The sequence below is a fragment of the Martes martes genome, assembly GCF_963455335.1.
Source record: "Martes martes genome assembly, chromosome: 11".
NCBI lineage: Eukaryota > Metazoa > Chordata > Mammalia > Carnivora > Mustelidae > Martes > Martes martes.
In genome coordinates, this window is record NC_137899.1 from 107,585,868 (window position 1) to 107,604,140 (window position 18,273).

Genomic DNA, 18,273 nt, shown 5'->3' on the forward strand with positions numbered 1-18,273 from the left:
AGACAGGCCGGGGTCTTGGACGACGCAGCGAGGAAGCCCGGGGCTGGCCCTCCACTGGCACCGGGTCAGCTCTCAGAAAGAAAAGATGAAATCGCAGAGACTCACCTTCCGGCTGAAGGACTCAGCTCTGCCACTCATACTTAGAGCCACCAGACCCATCTTGACACCCAGTCAAGCAGCAGCAAGACCAGGAGAGGAGGCCACGAGAGCACCCCGCACACCGCTCCCCTCCCTGCACCTGGCACGGCCCCTCCCTCTGCCTTAGCACCTTCCACTCGGCAGAGTTCAACCCTTGTCTCTAGAGGGGAGGACTCACACAAACATGCTGTCATCGCTTTTATTACTCAGAGTTTAAGCAACATTTTATACATATACATACATATATATAAAGTCATTTTTAAAACAACCACGTTTGCTAGAAAAGTGTCTTTTTTCCCTTTGCACCACTGATACCTAGAGTCCTTTACAGTAAATATGCAGGCACCAGGCAAAAGCTTAAGAACCTTTGAGTTCCCTACTTGTAACTCCCCAAATAAATCCCACCCCTATGACACCGGTTATTAACATTAAAAACACTAGGAAAATACACATTCATTTCACTTTCACTGAGTCCTTTTCCTCTGTTTTCACGTGACCGAAGACGCTGGCTTGGTTATGAATTCAAAAGTGCTCCCAGAGTCCTCGATGATGATTCATAGAGAAACCTGAGACGTAAAGAAAGATGATTAAAACAGAAATCAGCGACCAAAACACCCAGGTGTCCATTTTCACAAAATAACCCTAGGCCAGTTGTGCAGCTGAACACACCCTCGGAAAGCTGACGTCAGCCGTAACCACTCCCACCGCTGGGCGACCGCACCTGCACCGGCCGGTCGTGACGGCCCCGCGGCCAGCGGCGGTTCGCGGAGTCCCCAGCGCGCTCCCCACACAGGCAGAACAGCAGGCCAGGTTTCCTACGGGTGCGCTCGTATTTACTCAGAAGGACCCTCCTTTGTGAGCATCTGAACCAGGGCTCGGACACAGGTCAGACTCATAAACATGACAAGTAGATTTCACAGTCATGGGCTTCATTTCTCTCCCCAAAAACCTCAGATAAATGAAAACTATTTACCCCAAGACACACTATTACGACGACACTTACTTCAGTCACTTCCGGACTCACCTCACCTCCCTCGGTCCTCCTCTACGCACCTGTCCGGGGACAGCCTGGATCCTCCCTGCCCCACGGAGTCAGGTTCGGGCTGAGCCGCTCCAGACGCGCCCCCAAACCTCCTCACACGTGCACCTACGAGCGTGCGCCCCCTTCCTCTTTCCCCGCCTGCACACCCCAGCACCGCCCCCGAGGGCTGTGGGCCCCAGACTCAAACACCAGTCTCCGTCCCGGTGACGGCCAGTGAGTGTCGGGCCGCACCCCGCTCCTCGGGGAGACTCAGCCGCCTTGCGGCCTCTGACAGCCCCGTCTCGTATCAGGACAGACGGGCACGGAAGTAAACTCCCCACCAGCCTCATTAAAGGAGACGACAAGAATACGAGGAGGTTCTCCCCATACATTCTATTCCACTCGGTACCCCCAAACCGCGGCCGACGTGGCCGGCGTTGAGGGGCCCCGGCGCGCCCCGCAGACTCTCTTCCGCACTTCCCTTCCGCGTGGTCTTGCAGACCCGGCGCACGCCTAGCGCTGAGCCGCAGCTCGGCCGGACTCACCACGCTTCACGGGCTCAGTGTCCACATGTGACAAAGCGGCCACTGAAGCGGCAGGAAAGAGCCAGAAAGATTTTGAGATTTTTCTCTTTACCCCTGGAATTCCATAATTTTATCCACAAACTTACTTAGGTGTGATTTCTTTGCGATTAATTCCACCCAGAATTTAGTGAAAGAGACAAAGAATCTTTAGAAGTGCGCATTTCTTCAGTTCTGGGAAGTTTTCTCCTCTTACGTGTTAGGCGACGGCTTCTCTCGGGCCCATTTCCCATCTGTCCGTACCCGGTGAGCCCTCGTCACACAGCCTCTGAGGTCCTCCCCCAACGTGACCTCTCAGACCACCTGGAACCTGACGCTCAAGACTGACATCTCTCCAGTGCCTCACGGACATTTTAACTTAGAGTTTCTCATTCTACATCACCTTTTGGGGGGCATAACTGATTTTTCTTTGAAGACACTTACTACTGGTTGTCTGACCGGCCCACCACTGTTACTCGAGCAACGGCTGTTCTGCGCTAGCTGCCAGGCTCCTGGCACGTATGGCTCTTGTGTCTGCGCCCGACAGGCCCCTCAGACAGAGGTGGGACGGTGAGTGGTGGGAGACACAGGCCTGTTGGGGCCACCACCACGGCAGGGAGCTGGAAGAGACGTGGCAGACCTCAGCCCGGTTACCTCCCTGGGCCAGGGTTCTTGAGTGTGGCTTGGTTTGAACCAAGTGAGGTGCTCACCCACCGGAGCTCTCAAAGCCTTTAAATAACAGTCAGAAGCTGAGTCTTCATCCCGTCCACCACCAGGCCCCGCTGCCTGCAGCAGGCTGTGTCCACGTGCTGAAGACCGTGCCACATGCCCACAGCCACGGGAGGGGCAGACAAAATCAATTTTCCAGGGAAAACATTAATAAGATAAACAATGCCTGTTTTTATTTACATCTAGTTTTAATTCATCTACACCAAGGTCCACTGGCATTGATGATGATAGAAGCAAGCTTCCAAATGAGCTATAAAAATCATCCAGTCCCAAAATCATTTTAAAAAGACGATTAAAATTTCATGCAGCAGAATAAAATGGTATTATTCGTCCATGCTTGATAACCAAAAAGAGGTGATTCTGTCAGGGAGAAGTCCTTTCCTTCAAGGTCTAATAGCAAGGTTAATCCTGGGGGCTGCATAGGACACCATCAAAGTTGCCTACACGTAGGCATAATTAGTATTGGCAAGTAATTTGCTTATGATTAGAATCCATTTACTCAGTGGGAAAAATTCATGATATAACCTGAACCATGAGAAATATTTACACTGCTAAAATTTCTCATTATGAATTTATTGCTATTTTCATACTGTTTATGAAAGTTAACAAATATAACATATTTGGCATTTTAATGCACCAGGGCGCCGGCAAATGTATGCCATCCCCCCTGGGAAAACAGCTCCAATCTACGGCGCGCTGTCCCGGGGAGGCGGGGAAAGAGCAGTGAGAAGCATTTTTATTTCGCACCCAACAGACCAGCTAACGGAATACTAACACCGCTGGACAGAGAAGTAGAGTGTTCGCTAAGAAAACGTTCACTTCTGAATTAATGCCCCACTGCCTAAATGTTAACTGGATTAAAAGGTTCCCAGAGTCTTAAAGATACTAACTTGTCTTAATGTCTCTACCCCAACGTCAAATCAGTAATATTTTCGAATTTAGTCTTAAATCTCGTCTACTTTCCATTAGGCTGATTTTGTTTTAGATGCTGGTTTTCTTGCACATTTAGGGAGCGTGAGTTTCATGATCCAGTCCTAGGCTCTTAAGATGTTTCCTCCTTAAACGGAAGAACTCTTTGTGCCGTCTGTGTATCAGCTATTAATACCGCACGGAGCCAGACACGGGGCTTGATCCCACAACCCTGAGACTGTGACCTGAGCCAAAATCAAGAGTCGAACGCTTAACCTACCTCGCCACCCAAGGGCCCCTGATTTTGAACTCCTAAGGCCTTTTCTCCCTCTCAATATAACTAACACGATTCACGTACTCACCTTAAAACTCTGTGCAAATGGGAATAAAAGAAATTTCTAAGAAGGAGCAAACGTCCCCATTCCCTTACAACTTCACATTAGTACATGCATAGCATTCTACGCCCAAAAAACTTATCCTTGCAAATGTTCTTTCTAAGAACAAAGAAATCCTGTTAAAATGCTTGGACTTCTGGGGCACCTGGCTGGCTCCGTCCAACTCCTGACAGCTCGGGTCATGGTCTCAGGGTCACGGGATCAAGCCCCACCTTGGGTCCCTGGCTGGGCATGCAGTCTGCTCAGGATTCTCCGTCGGCCTCTGCCCCTCCCCCAGCTCACCCTCTCTAAACAAACAAAAAAATAAATAAATACAATTTTTAAAAAATGCCGGGACTTCTGAGGCTGTTACATCTTGTGAAATAACGTATTACTCGTACAGGTGGTAACTCGGACGTGCCTGGTGGAAATACGCGCACCGCCCTGTGCCTTCTGAACTGCAAACACTCATTTCCTCCAACTCAGACGATCCCCGCTCTCTTCCCCACAAGCATCTAGACACGAACGAGCTCATACAGCCCAAGAGTCTGCCGGTCGCTCCGTCACACGCACAGCTGCAAAACCAGCTTCATTAAAGCCGCCCGGTAAGCGCTCCACCGTTCCTCGGCTGAGGCGTGTAACCGAGCGCACTCCCTTGGCCGAGGTCACGCAAACCCCGACCTACTCCAGCGCCCGAGTCGATGCCCTGGTCCGTGGGGGCTCTCCCCTCCCGCTTCTGACCGCTGCAGAGACCGCAGGCTTTGTGGGGCAGGTTCCCACCAGCCCAGCCTTCCCCGGGAGCCGCCGACAGTAAAAGCAGCAGCTCAGGCCACAGTCCCCACCGAGCCCCCCGGGGCGGCCGTCCAGCCGGCAGCTCCCTGACCGGAACAGCACGCGGAAGCTCACAGGAATGGCGGGGGGCTCCGGCAGCTCCCCCCGCACCTCCCCTGCCTCCTGGACACCGGATAGCCAGCGACGCCCGTCAGAAGGCCTCAGGACCGCTCTGTCCGCGGAACGGTCTCAGCCCGGGGGCGCGCGTTCTCCCGAGGGGCAGGGCTGTTCCTCGCATCTGCCTGGCGGCTCTCCTGGAGTCCGCTGTAACCCTCACAGGCCGACACTCGTTACCCCAGCGCCCGGATGAGAACGTTCTGACACTGTGATTTTCCTGTCCTGGTCACTGCGTGGTTTCTGCCTTCTGACCGGAATGCCAAGCACACCCAGGAAACACCTGCTGAAGGAGGCCGTACAGTTGTCTTAATACCGACGAACGGACTTACAAGAGTTAGAGAGAGATCCTTTGTAAAAATAAAAGGGTCAATGCACCCAGAAGATAGAGGAACCCTAAATTCAGACGCACCTGATACCAAGGCCACAAAAGACGCAGCCAGACCCTCTTATCAGACATGCACACACCCAGCAGGCAGAGGATCATTAAGAACACAGCTGGACCCAACAGCACCATCCGCGGGCTGCCCGCAATTACTAACAGCGCACGAAATGTCTACCACGAGCGGCTGGGTTTCTTCAGGTATGTGAAGTGTAACCCATCCCACCAACAGACTGGACAGGAAACAGCATATGATCACATCAGTAGATGCAGAAAAACCCTTCGACGGAATCCAACATCCATTCATGATAAAAAGTCTCGGCGAACGAGGAATAGAAGGGGACTCCTCCAACTTGACCGAGAACCTGCACAAGATACAGGCAGCTCACGTCATAGTTAGCGGTGAGAAACCAGAATTTTCCCACTAAGATCGGGAACAAGGCAAGGATGTCGGTGCGGCACCGGCAGCCCCAGCCAGAGCAGTGACAAAAGGAAAAGAAAAGGTAAACAGGGACAAGAGAAAACAGTCTTTGTTTGTTAATTAGCAACTTGGGGTTTTCAAGGCCTTTCTGCAAAGGAGAAAGTAGCTAAGGAAAGCGGCTACTTTCCCAGGCGTACACGAAACTGTCACTAGTTCAGAGCTCTGTAACACTCGGCCTTATGAAGTTCACAAAACAGCAAGAGAAACAGGTTTTGCTCTTGACCTGAGAATCGAACAGCGGACAACGGAGTCTGCCGGAAGCGGCACAGCGTGTGACACGCGAAACCTAACCACGGAGGCGCTCGGTCGGAGCCCGGCAAACGCCCTCCTCAGAGCAGTCCCAGTGGGGGCGACTGGCCGCCAGGAAGCCAGACATGACCGGCGTTTCTCCCGAAGTCTGGAGGAACGTCTCCCATCCTCGTTGTGGACGCCTGGGGACTGGGCAATTATGTCTTAGAAATTTGAAGCCTATGGTTTCAAAAACAGCAAACCACTCAAAATAATCTGCCTAGTTTTAAAACCATATAAGTAAGTTTGTATGCCTTTACTTTTCTGGTGTAGAACTTACCAGATGACAATCTTGTTTTTGTTTTTGAAGACAAATTAGGGAGTAAATTAAACATAAGCTCGAGGTGTTTTCCACCAGAGACGTCTCTGTGCTCACCGCCTGGCTGCGCGTGGCGGCGGCGGGAACGGGCTCCAACGGGCACCTTCGGAGCAGGGAAGCCCAAGCAGAGCACGTCCAGCGCTTACCTCTCTGTGCTGTCCTCTTCCAGGGTGATCTCCATGAACGTCTTCAGTTTTCTCTGAACGCTGGCCGCGACATCCTTCACTTTTGAGCTCCTCTGTTTGCCTGCGGGGAATCAGAGTGAAGAGGAGGAAAGATTTCACCACGACTGCGGCCCTCAGGCAAGCATACTCTGTTCTCAGCGCGGGTTCAAGTTCAGGAAGGCCGAGCCTCCTCATCCTGCCAGTCAACCTACCCACTGACCTGTGCCGCCATAAGCGGGCCCTGACCAGGTGGGACAAGATGAAGCAGACGTTTTCGGAGGCACCTCATGAGCCCTAAGGGACGGCTCTGGACAGGATCCCAGCTGAGTCTGTGTAAGAGACCCGCTCCTCAGCTGTCCCTCCGTCACAGACAACAACGACCACGTCTCGGCGGCATCGCCACGTGGCACAAGCTGAGGTCCCTGGTAAGTGCCAGGAGCTCGTCAGCTCCCGACCTCTCACCCTCACCCCTCATTCTCCACACCTCCGCTCAGGGGACAATCCCTTAGAGAAGTCTTTTCCGATGTCCGACCTAACACCAGTCACAAAGTGTTACCCTAAACCTGCAGACACGCCACGCGTCAGGGCGTACGGGGAGAGCTTGTCTCACTGGGCGCACTCTTGGTCTATAATACGTTACATCTTAGAAAACAATTTCAACGTTTGCAAAACTGAGTAAAAAACATAGAAACTTAACAGTAATACACAGGGGAATGACTGCATTTTATACGGAGGTGAGCATTTTATAGATATCTCCAACTATTTTCCCAGTACTATTTCAACTGGGTGGGATAGTCAAAACACGCAAGTAGAAGGCTGAAGTGGAAAAGCAGATACATTAAGTATTAACACCAAAAGCATATCATCATTAGCAAAAATAAATTCAGATTTTTAAGCACAAGTAACACATGACAAATCAACAGAAATTCAGTTCTGAGGCCCAGACAGGGACACGTAATGGGTCCAGTGGGGGAAGGCAACAGGTGGACAGGACTGGTTTCCAGGCCAGTGCAGGGTCCGTGGAGCAGAGGGCGCCCAGCAGACGGCGTGCGCTCAGAGAACGGGACAGCGGCTATGAGAGCTAGGGGAGTCGCAGTGTGGAACTGGGTTCCCGAACATCCCATAACAGTTCTGCGTGAGATCACACCCAGCAAGGTCCCAGACCGTAGAAGAGAAAGTTCAACCAACCTTTATTAATAACCAAAATAATATGCGTAACAGCTGTGAGACACACAATGCCTTCGATATCATCAGATGTAACACACGCCTTTAGTTCATCTAAAAATGACCTGCAAGAAAGAGTAACCAACATCCGGCATTATTCTACAGTGCACGTCCTGAGACTTTACAGAAAGACTAAGGAACCAAGATCACCCACCGCCGTGAATTCTAGCTTTCGGGTAACGGGAAACAGATTAAACTCTTCTCACGTTTCACTGTAAGCCTAATCACATACTAACGTCGGTGAGATATTAGCACCAGACGCCGCTGCTAGAAGGGCAGGGACGTTCTGGTAATTGAGAACAGCTACTCTGCATACCCACAATGCACATAAAAAAGGTTTCATGTAACTGAAAGATAACTCGTGGCTGCCAAATATGATGGTTTTAACGCCTTCATCAACTGTACCTGCTACCGCGGTTCCTCAGGTTATCAGACAACTGCGAAATCTCTCCCTCTCTACTCCACCAGTCCTCGTGTGCCACGACCAACCCCGGGCTTCAGCCAAGGATAAGGGACGGCAGCATGCCCCAAAAAACCACACTGGCATTGAACCCAGGCAGGTGTTGGGAGTAGACCTCGTGAAAAGTGTCCCACTACACAGTGACATTTTAAATGTTTCCCTCTAGCTCTATTTTAGTTATGAGCTGTATAACCAGGGACTTTTCAGATGGATGTATTTGACAGAAAGTCAGAATTTCTCTTTGTAGAAGTATAACGCAAAATTTTAAAGTCATGCAACTATTTTTAATTGCTAATGAGAGCAAATTCTGTGAAACATTTTTCTCATGGAAAAAAAGGCACTTTTGAGAAATTTCGAGAGCTGAACACAGGAAAATCTACCATGAGCTTCCAGCCACAAGGAGAAGGTCAGGACAGTCAGGAGAACACGGTTACCTGGTCACATCCGGAGACTTCATTATTATTCCTACTAAACACCTTGAAAACGGTGGGAGGTCTGCAAGAACCTCGGGGGGAGTGAGCTCTTCCGTATTAGAAACCTAAAAAGAAGTTCCAAATCAGTATTTTCTAAAGGGAGACTGAGCTAGGGCTAATAACTTGTTTTATACTGCTGTGGGTTTTCAACCACAAACTCAAAAGAACAGTTCCTATTAGCTGCTGAAATGTCTACAACGATTATGATTATTACTGAAGACAGAAGTGAAAAGACACACACACTCAACAAACCTCTGTCAGATCGCCTTTACCGCGGTAGCACTTTCTGTAAACAGCGTGTTTTTATGCCCGTCCAACCGCCTGTTCCTAGTCATCCAGGACTGGGCTCTCAGTCTCAGCAGGACCAACGTCCCGGACTGAGTAACTCCTTGCTACGGGCCATCCTCGGCACTGCGGGGTGGCGAGCAGCACCCTTGGCCTCCACCCAGCGGATCCCAGGAGCGCCCCCTCCCCAGCGCTGCCAGTGTCCTCTGGAGAACCACCCACAGTGCAGTAACACTGGTCGGCACTCACATAAGGGGCTCCGCCTGGATTTACGCCCTCATCACCGACCTTACAGCGCTACAGTCAGCCATTCGAGGCGAAGAACTCCACAGGCAAATGGCTCCTTGGAAAATCTAAATTCAGAACCCGGCTCTGGAAGGGGTGGGGCCTGGGGGCGGGGCCGGTTATGCCTTTCTGTCCTGATCCCACCGCCCATCTCCTCCCCACCCCATCCCACCTTCATACACCCCACACCGTCTGGCCAACTTCTAGGCCGTCAGGGGACTCGACTCAGGTCCTACGGCACAGTACTCCCAGACGGCCGTTCCTCATGCCCTCTGGAGGATTCATAATACTAATGTGGATATTAAAGTCCAGTTGTCATTATGTTTGAAATAGCTCTGTTTCTCATTAAAGTGCTTTACCTCTTGAATGTTATGAATGCATTTCTGCTATAGACAAATGATTATTGACTGGTTAAAATAAAAATGTATCTTGGGGTGCCTGGGTGGCTCCATCAGTTAAGTGTCTGACTGTTGGCTTCATCTCAGGTCCTGATCTCACGGTCGTCGATCCAGCCCCACGTTAGCTCTGAGCTCAGGAGGAGACTGCTTCAGATTCTCTCTCTCCCTCCTGCTTATTCTCTCTCAAATGAATACAAAATCTTTTAAAAAATGCATCTTGAGATTTTCAGCATGTGCCGCAGTGAAGATACAGAGCAGCAGGGAGTAGGGGAATGTGAATCAGAAGAGTGTTGTCTGAAGGCTCTTCGGATGCACAGGCACATGGCGATTTCTTAGGGAGACTGATGAGCTAAATACACACACTAAAATCTCCAGAGAAACCACTAAATGATCACACAGGGGACAATATGAAGTTAATGGAGAAGATAAAATGCAACAGTACAAACACCTGATTCATCAAGAAATGGCAGGAGAAGAAAAATAGGGGGTCTAATAGAAAACAAACATCAATACGGTCAAATTAAACCCAAACATATCAATGATTTCATTAAAATCCAATAGGTTAAACACCCTGGGTAAAAGGCAGAGACTCTAAGACTAGACTCTCCCCCACCAAAAAAGGCCTGCCCACGTGGTGATTATAAAAAACACTTTGAACACGTAGAAAAACATGTTGAAAGTAAAAGCCGTCTCTTGGACGATCGGACAGCCAATGCCTCAGAAAGACAGAGCAGTCCTGAGTGCACGACCTAACAACAGAAGTCACACGCACACGAACCAACAGAGAGAGACAAGCCCCCCGTGGCGCTCAGCTCTCATTAAAGGAACAAGCAGACAAATCAGTAAGGAGACAGAAGAGAGGTCAGCAAACGTGTTCTATAAAGTAGTAAAATATATCAACTCTAGGGGCAAAACAGTCTCTGTGAGGTCAACTCAACTCTGCAGCCGCAGAGAGCGTGTGAACCGTCAGTGTGCCTGTGCCCAACAGAAGTTCCTTTACAAAAACAGACCGTGAGTCAGGTTTGCCCCGCAGGCCGCTAACTGACTATTTATAGTTCTTAGCTACAAAGCTCACTGGAGTAAATTCTAGGTCTTATTCTATGTACAATCTAGTTGCTAGTTTCCTAACCCAAGCTTAAGCTTTAAGGAGGGCCTTAAATTCTGTTAGGGTTTTAGGAGTTTAGTTGGCTGTTGTCTATATTCCTGGTCTTACAGTACAGAGTCGATGTGACGCAATGCCACTGACTGTCAGACTCCGAGTTCTCGTCCCAAGAGAACCAGTCAGCACCTTTCTATCCTCTGAGTCACCGCTCCAGACTGCATCCTCCCCCCATGCCTCAAGGACCTCACTGCAGAAACAGATTTCTGTTCAGACCTGAATCACCGCCCTGGTTATGTCCATCCTTACCCAGGTAGGCTAACTGTAAAAACTGTGCATTGGGGCACCTGGGGGGCTCAGTGGGTTAAAGCCTCTGCCTTCAGCTCAGGTCATGATACCAGGGTCCTGGGATTGAGCTCTGCATCGGGCTCTCTGCTCAGCCGGGAGCCTGCTTCCTCCTCCCTCTCTGCCTACTTGTGATGGCTGTCAAATAAATAAATAAAAATATTAAAAAAAAAAAACAAACTATGCATGTCCTTTACAGAGTAGGAGTGAACACGCTGTTTAAACTGTATCTGAAGGTCAAATTCCTTATGCTTAGACCTACAAGAGAAACACGAGGCCTCCAGCAAGGCCGTCAGATGCCAGTAGCCCCAGGTGCACAGCCTGCCCCACCTGCGCCCTGTTCCCCGCTGACCACGGCTACTTTCGCCTCGTCAGAAGAGGAAAAATATCAACTCATGCAGATATCTACGACGCAAGAAGGAAAAAAAAGTTCACGATGGAAGGACTTGCTGGGCCTTAATCAAAATGGCAACACCCTTAACGAAATCCGCCCGTGGTCAGGACTCGAGTCACAGCCACCTACAAACTCTGAGGGGCAACGGCTGGAGAAGCAGATACCTACTAAACTGAGTCCTTAAAAAATACTTAGGACAACATGACAACGAGCTACTAGTGGAGAAGAGTGTGTTGGACTGTCAAAAGCAGACACAGTGGTTTCAGGAGGGACACACTTCACCTTCCGTAGCTGGTGACCGATCTCCACCACAGACGCAGCGATGACGGTGGAGAGCACGCCCCGGTGCACAGGTGTGTCCAGGTGCCAAGACTGAACCGTCATTAGCAGTTCGTGGAGAGAACTCTGGACAGAATACAGAAGCTACAAGAAAACACAGTCATTTTTTAGTGGTTATAAAAAGACACGTTTCGGGAGAAGGATTCCTACTGTCCTCCCCAGGGTTTCAGGAATCCCAGTCTTATCTGCCCTTTATCAAAGCCCAATCCTTCCCTTCCCACTGCTGACTCCAATCTCTCAGGTACCACAGCTACAAAAGGACAGACAGGACCGAAGCCCACTGGAACTACTTTCACGACAGTCTCGATACTATAAATAAAGAAAAGACAAAGAAATACCACTGATAGTAAAAGACCAAGAGGTCGTGTGTTTTGAAAGAATTCACACAGGGGCGCCTGGGTGGCTCAGTGGGTTAAGCCTCTGCCTTCGGCTCAGGTCATGATCTCAGGGTCCTGGGATCGAGCCCCGCATGGGGCTCTCTGCTCAGCAGGGAGCCTGCTTCCCCCTCTCTCTCTGCCTGCCTCTCTGCCTACTTGTGATCTCTGTCAAATAAATAAATAAAATCTTTAAAAAAGAAAGAAAGAAAGAAAGTCACACAGCCAATGGTAAAAGATTTGGTGAGAAAATAGAAGATTCTGGCACAAACTGAACTATATAAACGGATCACACACTGGAACCAATTCATCAAAAACAGAAACATTTCAGATGAACCCTGAGATGAACCGGTGAGCTAGGGAAAGCACAGCCAACAGCCTTCGATCGCCTTCTATCAACTAAGAACAGGAAAAAACAAGTCTTCAGGGTTTCATAAACATCTCCCACTTAAGCATTTTTTCAAGCTTTATTTTAAAAAAATAGCTAATCTGTATTTTTTAAACCACTACCTAGGAAAAAAAAGAGCGGCCCCCTCTGATGACAGTAGGATTCTCGGAGCGGAGCCCGTGCGGCCCATGGGTTCTTCGCACACGAACCGGCTACGCCGGGTCCCGCTTCACAAGAGCTTTTGCCAAACGGGGAACCACAGCCCCTCCAGCTCCGCGACTCTCACTCCCAGCGAGGGGGACGCTGACATGTGCCAAGAGGGTAGCCTCGGGTGGAAATTATTACCTCCCCTTATCATCTAGAAATCATCAGAACCCGCACTCTCAGAAGTGTGCTCCAGGAGGAAAGGCTGCCACACAACCACCGGGCACCACCAGCCAGCCGCGTCGGTTACGCGCTCCCGGGCCTGCTGCGGCCGGCTGACCCGGGCTCCTTAGAACCCGCTCCAAGGCTAAGTGCCAAGGGGGGGCTCTCGGGCCCCCCGTGCCAGGTGCAGACAGCACCACCTCTCTGACCGCCCACGCTCTGAAGGTCAGCGCAGGACGTGTAGGACGGCACGTGGCAACTGTCTCCCACACAGAGGTGCACCCACCCAGGGGCACAAGCGAGCACGAGCGGAGCCCGCGCGGGAGGCGATGCCGCCCCCAGAACCCCTGTCTGCGGGACCCACCGCCCGTCCTGGGGAGGTGTGAGTACCTGCAGGCCGCCTTCAGGCTGCTTCCCAAAGCTCCGGGCCATACATTCCAACAGTTTCTGAAATACTTTCTGGACCATATCAAACAGCGTTGCAACGTCTTCGTCTGAGTCTGGTCTCTGCATCAAGGAATTTCCGGTCACCTCTTTCAGAATGCCCAGAAGTAATGACACGTAAAAGAAGCCCTTCACTGGAAAGAACATTAGAAAAAGTTATCTAACCACAAAATTTGGCTGAAATTATTACATTTTTCACACAACACATGTATATTATGGGAACTGGGAAGAAACTGTTACTGGCAAGCCAATACCAGGTTGATGAGATTAATCTGAATTTTAACACACATAAGTTTTAAAATAAATAAGATTGAAAAACTTGCTCCTTTTAAATGTAACACAAGGAGCTTCAACAGTAACAGTGTATTTAACTTGGTCACTGAGAACTGGGCTCACTACACACGCCAACAGGGTGACCCCTTGAATATGCCTATCAGAGAACACGTATCATTTTCTCGTGTGATGGCAACATTAGCACCAGCTCTACTGTCACAAGTCTGAGAAGGATGGCCCAAAAGCTTTCAAAATGTGATTTACAAATGTCACAGGCCAACTCTGCTAAATTTCCAACATTTTATAGTGTACCACTGTCTTTCTCTTCTGAATCACTCCCTTTACAGTGTTGCACCAATTTGGTGAGTGTTGGGGCGCCTGGGGGGCTCGGATGGTTAAGCATCCGCCTTCGGCTCAGGTCATGATTTCCAGGTCCTGGGACCGAGCCTCATGCTGGGCTCCCGGCCCTGCAAGAAGCCTGCCTCTCCCTCTGCCTGCCTCTCCCCTGTTCAGGCTCTGTGTATCTTTCTGTCTCAAACGAATAAATAAAATCTTTTAAAAAACAATAATTTGTTAAAGCATTTTCTACATGTGAGCCTAACCCTACAGTTTATTCTAGAGATCTTGAATTTTCATTTCAGTTTTTATCCTATCTGGATTTTAAGTTGAGTTGTAAGAATAGACCCGGGGAGGGGTGAGTATGTGCGGGGCACCTGGGTGGCTCAGTCGGGTAGCATCTGACTTTTAATTTAGGCTCAGGTCATGATCTCAGTGTCATGACATCAAGTCCCACGTCAGGCTCCATGCTGGGGGTGTGAAGCCTGCTTGGGATTCCCTCTCTGTGCCCCCTCCTCTTCCCCTCTGCTCACACACTCTCTCCCTCAAATAAATACATAACTCTTAAAACAAAAACAAACCAAAACCCCAGAGCCAGGGGTCTCACCCCCTGGGAAGCTTCTCAAGCGTCCTGTCTCTCACTTCTCTCTGGACCTCATGACGCCTGACACTCACTGCCTGGCCTTTCTGAGGTCTGTGTGCGTGAGCACCTCCCCATTTAGACCACACGCTCTCCCGGGGCAGGAGTCATGCTGCACGACTCTTTCTTGTCTACGTAACAAGTATATGCTACATAAACATACAAACTACATACTACATACGTAAACATGTATATAAACTACATAAACTGTGCACCTGTATTTTTAAAACTTGTCATGAAAGCACAGAAATAATGTTTCTCATTAACAGACTACTATCCAGGTGACAAAGAGGTCTGACCTCTTTGACTTACATAGGAATCATGACTTCCCACAGGAAATGGACCTGGGCATAGCCTGCAAGGAACCTCCGTTTAGAAAACAAATTAATAAGATACAGTAAGCTCAGCTTGAGACAGAGATAAGAAACTAAGCCCAAACCCAAATTTACCTGCTAGCGTAAGCAGAATCACTGGTCATGCGCCAGTCGCGTTGACCCCTCAAAAGGCCTATGGTACTACAGAACCAACAGTTTCTAAAATCACTGCAAACATAATAGAAACTTTCAACAAACGAGTCTCTCTTATTTAAAAGGCAGAGGGACACACGCTCTCCACACATGTGAGTCACTTCCGTAAACGGGCAGTAAAGAAAGCTGGGCTCTGAGACCAAGTACAGACAGCTGAGGGGAGGCCGATGTTCCGAAGGGCAAATGCCCAGCAAACGAGGGAGCCGCCCTTTTTCATCCATCCTCAAGGTCACAGGGGCATGGGGGGGGTCACACATTTAAATGGTATCTTTAATTCTGACAAAAATCAGAAAAGCTATAAAAACTAATTCAAAGCTATTTCATTATATTCAAGCAGTATGTGTCTTATAACCAAATACATAGACAGTGGTTAAGTAAAATACAACACATTATTAAAGGTAAGTCAGAATTCACAGCTACACGGAACAGATGACCCCGACTCTGGAAGTCCTTGCTTCTCTGGAGGAAACTGGTCCAAAGCGACTGCTGGGAGTGACGTCAGTCCGCCACTGCAGGCGTCGTCGAAGAAGCAGAAGCTCACTACCCACCCCGTGGCAGCAGACGCAGCATGGCGGTCCGTGGACCCCGTCCTCCCCTGGCTCTGGCTCAGCCTGGCATGTGTTCCTCCCCAGAAGCCCCTCTGGCCCAGCCCCCCAGGCTCTGTGAATGTGGCCATCCACCTTTCAACTCTGACAAATCCCTAGGGTTAACAGTACTTATTTCTTTATTTTTTTTTTAATTTATTTTTAAAGATTTTATTTATTTAGTTGACAGGCAGAGATCACAAGTAGGCAGTGGCAGGCAGAGAGAGAGGGGGAAGCAGGCTCCCCGCTGAGCAGAGAGCCCGATGCGGGGCTCGATCCCAGGACCCCGAGATCACGACCCGAGCCGAAGGCAGAGGCCTAACCTGAGCCACCTGGGTGCCCTTGTACTTACACTTTCTTTACTAGAAATGTTAATCCCCCTTTCTAAATGGGCTGATTACTTTCTGGAGGATCACCATCTCCTTAGTGGCCCAGCACACAGCACTATCTTAATCACCTGCCCCAGACTGTCTTTTCCCACAGGCCCTGTTACTTTTTGTCCCAGATTTTGCAGAACACGTGGTCTTTTTTCAAAACGTACACACGGCACTATAGCTGAAACACCTGCACTTGTGTGAGCTTAGATTTTTATATTTGGGGTTTTTTTTAAGTAATTAAAAAAAAAAAAATTTTTATTTATTTATTTATTTAACAGAGATCACAAGTAGGCAGAGGCAGGCAGAGAGAGAGGAGGAAGCAGGCTCCCTGTGGATCAGAGAGCCCGATGCGGGGCTCGACCCCAGGCCCCTGAGATCATGACCTGAGCCGAAGGCAAAGGCTTTAACCCACGGAGCCACCCAGGCGCCCCTATATTAGTATAGGGCCTAGTAAAGAAAGTGTAAGTTACGTGTGGGGACTCAGCTCTACTAAGGAGACCTCCTCTAGCATGTGCACCTCAGCATGGAGAAAGCCATATTATAACATTAGTAACATAAATGTGATTGCGTTTATAATTAGAAAGTTTTATTAGAACTCTTTCAAGTAGAGCAAAAAGCCCCGTGAACAAAAGACTCTGGGTATACCTTGCTAACTTGCTAAGCACAATCCTATTTGTGACAGGATTATAAAGGATGGCCACAGTTGATTCTCCCCTGTGAGCCTCTAATTGTTGGAATATATAAATGCAAAGATCATTTCAGTTTGGTTCAGGTAAAGTCAGCAGCTTAAGGCCTTATTTTTGGAGAACAGATACCTCCGTGTCATGAAACTAGGGACATCAGAGATCTAAAATTCCAGTTAACTCCTTGGAAATGGAAATTTCATAAATACTAAAAGTAGAGATGGTCCTTAGGAGAAAAAATTCCTAAATGATAAATGAAGTTTTAAAAAATACAAATCATTTTTCCTTGTTTCAATCATTAAACTTAAGTTAAGAATGTTTTCACACCAGAAAGTAAAAGTGATAAACAATTTAACAAAGAAAAGCCAGATTCTGAAATAAATTGTATTTGTTCGAGTCAACGTTCAGTCGTTACTGTGGGTATTTAAAACAGCTCCCACACAACCTAACGGATAGCACAGGTTACTTTCAAGAAGCACACACTGGAAAGGCAGAGCAGGGTGGCTGGCCCTGAGCCCTGACCTCTGACCCCGCAGGCGGACCCGAGTCGGCCCGCGCGACAACATTCAGTGCCACCAGGGACCAATGGCAAACTGAACTAGGGACTCCCTGACTCTATGTCCAAATCTTAACATTGAATCTACAAATGATAAAGTCATTTTCAATGTCTTCTGGCAGATATATAGGCTTAAAGAAATTTAAATACTGAATTTTCAAGTTTCTAATATAGATCGGGGAAACAACCAGATGTAGCGTCAGGATACACAGCGGGAGCAGTTCAGAAACAGTTCTGCACCCAGTGGGTGGTGGGCGAGGGGGGAGGGGGTCAGAGGCCAGCAGCACCTGCCATGAGAGGCAGCAGAGAAAGCCTGGATCACTCCCCCACTCCTCACGCCGTCTCGGCTGTGAGAATCTGGCCCTGGGGCCCCCGGTCAGGCCACTCCAGGTAATCGCACAGCCCAGCTCTCCCCAGACCACCTGGAAGGAGGCCGACCTCGCGCTCACTCACTAAACACACTCAACACAGTACCCAGTACGCAGCAAGCACAGACCCCACGGTCTTAGTTACTGCGGGTTCCACGGTCACCCTGTCCTCGGGGTAAAAGCAACTTCCCAGCGGTCCTGAGGGGAGTTTAAACAACCCTCCTTGCACTTCCCATGCGGTGAGCAGACAGGCCCGGGGCTGCCACGACACGAGCCCACCACACGGCAAAGTCACCTGACAACCAGGCAAACCACTGGGAGAATCCGCAAAAGAAACTGTGGGCTCAGGCACGTTGGACACCAGAACCACCTCTGAGCGGCCCAGTTGCACAGCCCCTGAATCCCTGTTTCGGTGTGAGCCAGGCTGTGTTACACATCTGTCCCCTGAAAGCAAGAGTCCCAATCAGCAACGCGAGAGAGGGTGAGAGGGACTGGTTTGGTCATCCATTGCTCTAAACGAGTCCTTTCATAGATGCGGCGTACCTGTTTGCATGATTCGGAGACTCCACTGTAGAAGCTGTATCTGAAACTTATCATCACCAAGGCCAACCATCACGACGTCCTTACAGACTGTCAGGTAGGTCTGCAAGAGACAGAGACGCGCTGGTGTGACTTACCAAGAAACTGAGAGCCACAAAAGGGGAATAAATCCAGCCTGGTAAAGCGTCTAACATCTGGCTGGACT

General features: G+C 49.4%; 1 protein-coding gene across 2 annotated transcripts in view; it reads right to left on the reverse strand.

The window, feature by feature from the left end:
• Positions 1-322: 322 nt before the first annotated feature.
• NCAPG2 (non-SMC condensin II complex subunit G2) overlaps positions 323-18,273 on the reverse strand; it is a 65,355-nt gene continuing 47,404 nt past the window's right edge. For both annotated transcript variants that reach the window (XM_080819121.1, XM_080819122.1), the window contains 7 exons: positions 18,072-18,171; positions 13,131-13,318; positions 11,556-11,696; positions 8,429-8,532; positions 7,499-7,599; positions 6,293-6,392; positions 323-704 (listed from right to left, as the gene is read on the reverse strand). In XM_080819121.1, the coding sequence (XP_080675247.1) occupies positions 653-704; positions 6,293-6,392; positions 7,499-7,599; positions 8,429-8,532; positions 11,556-11,696; positions 13,131-13,318; positions 18,072-18,171 (786 nt within the window). In that variant the 3' untranslated portion in view covers positions 323-652. The remainder of the gene's footprint in view (positions 705-6,292; positions 6,393-7,498; positions 7,600-8,428; positions 8,533-11,555; positions 11,697-13,130; positions 13,319-18,071; positions 18,172-18,273) is intronic.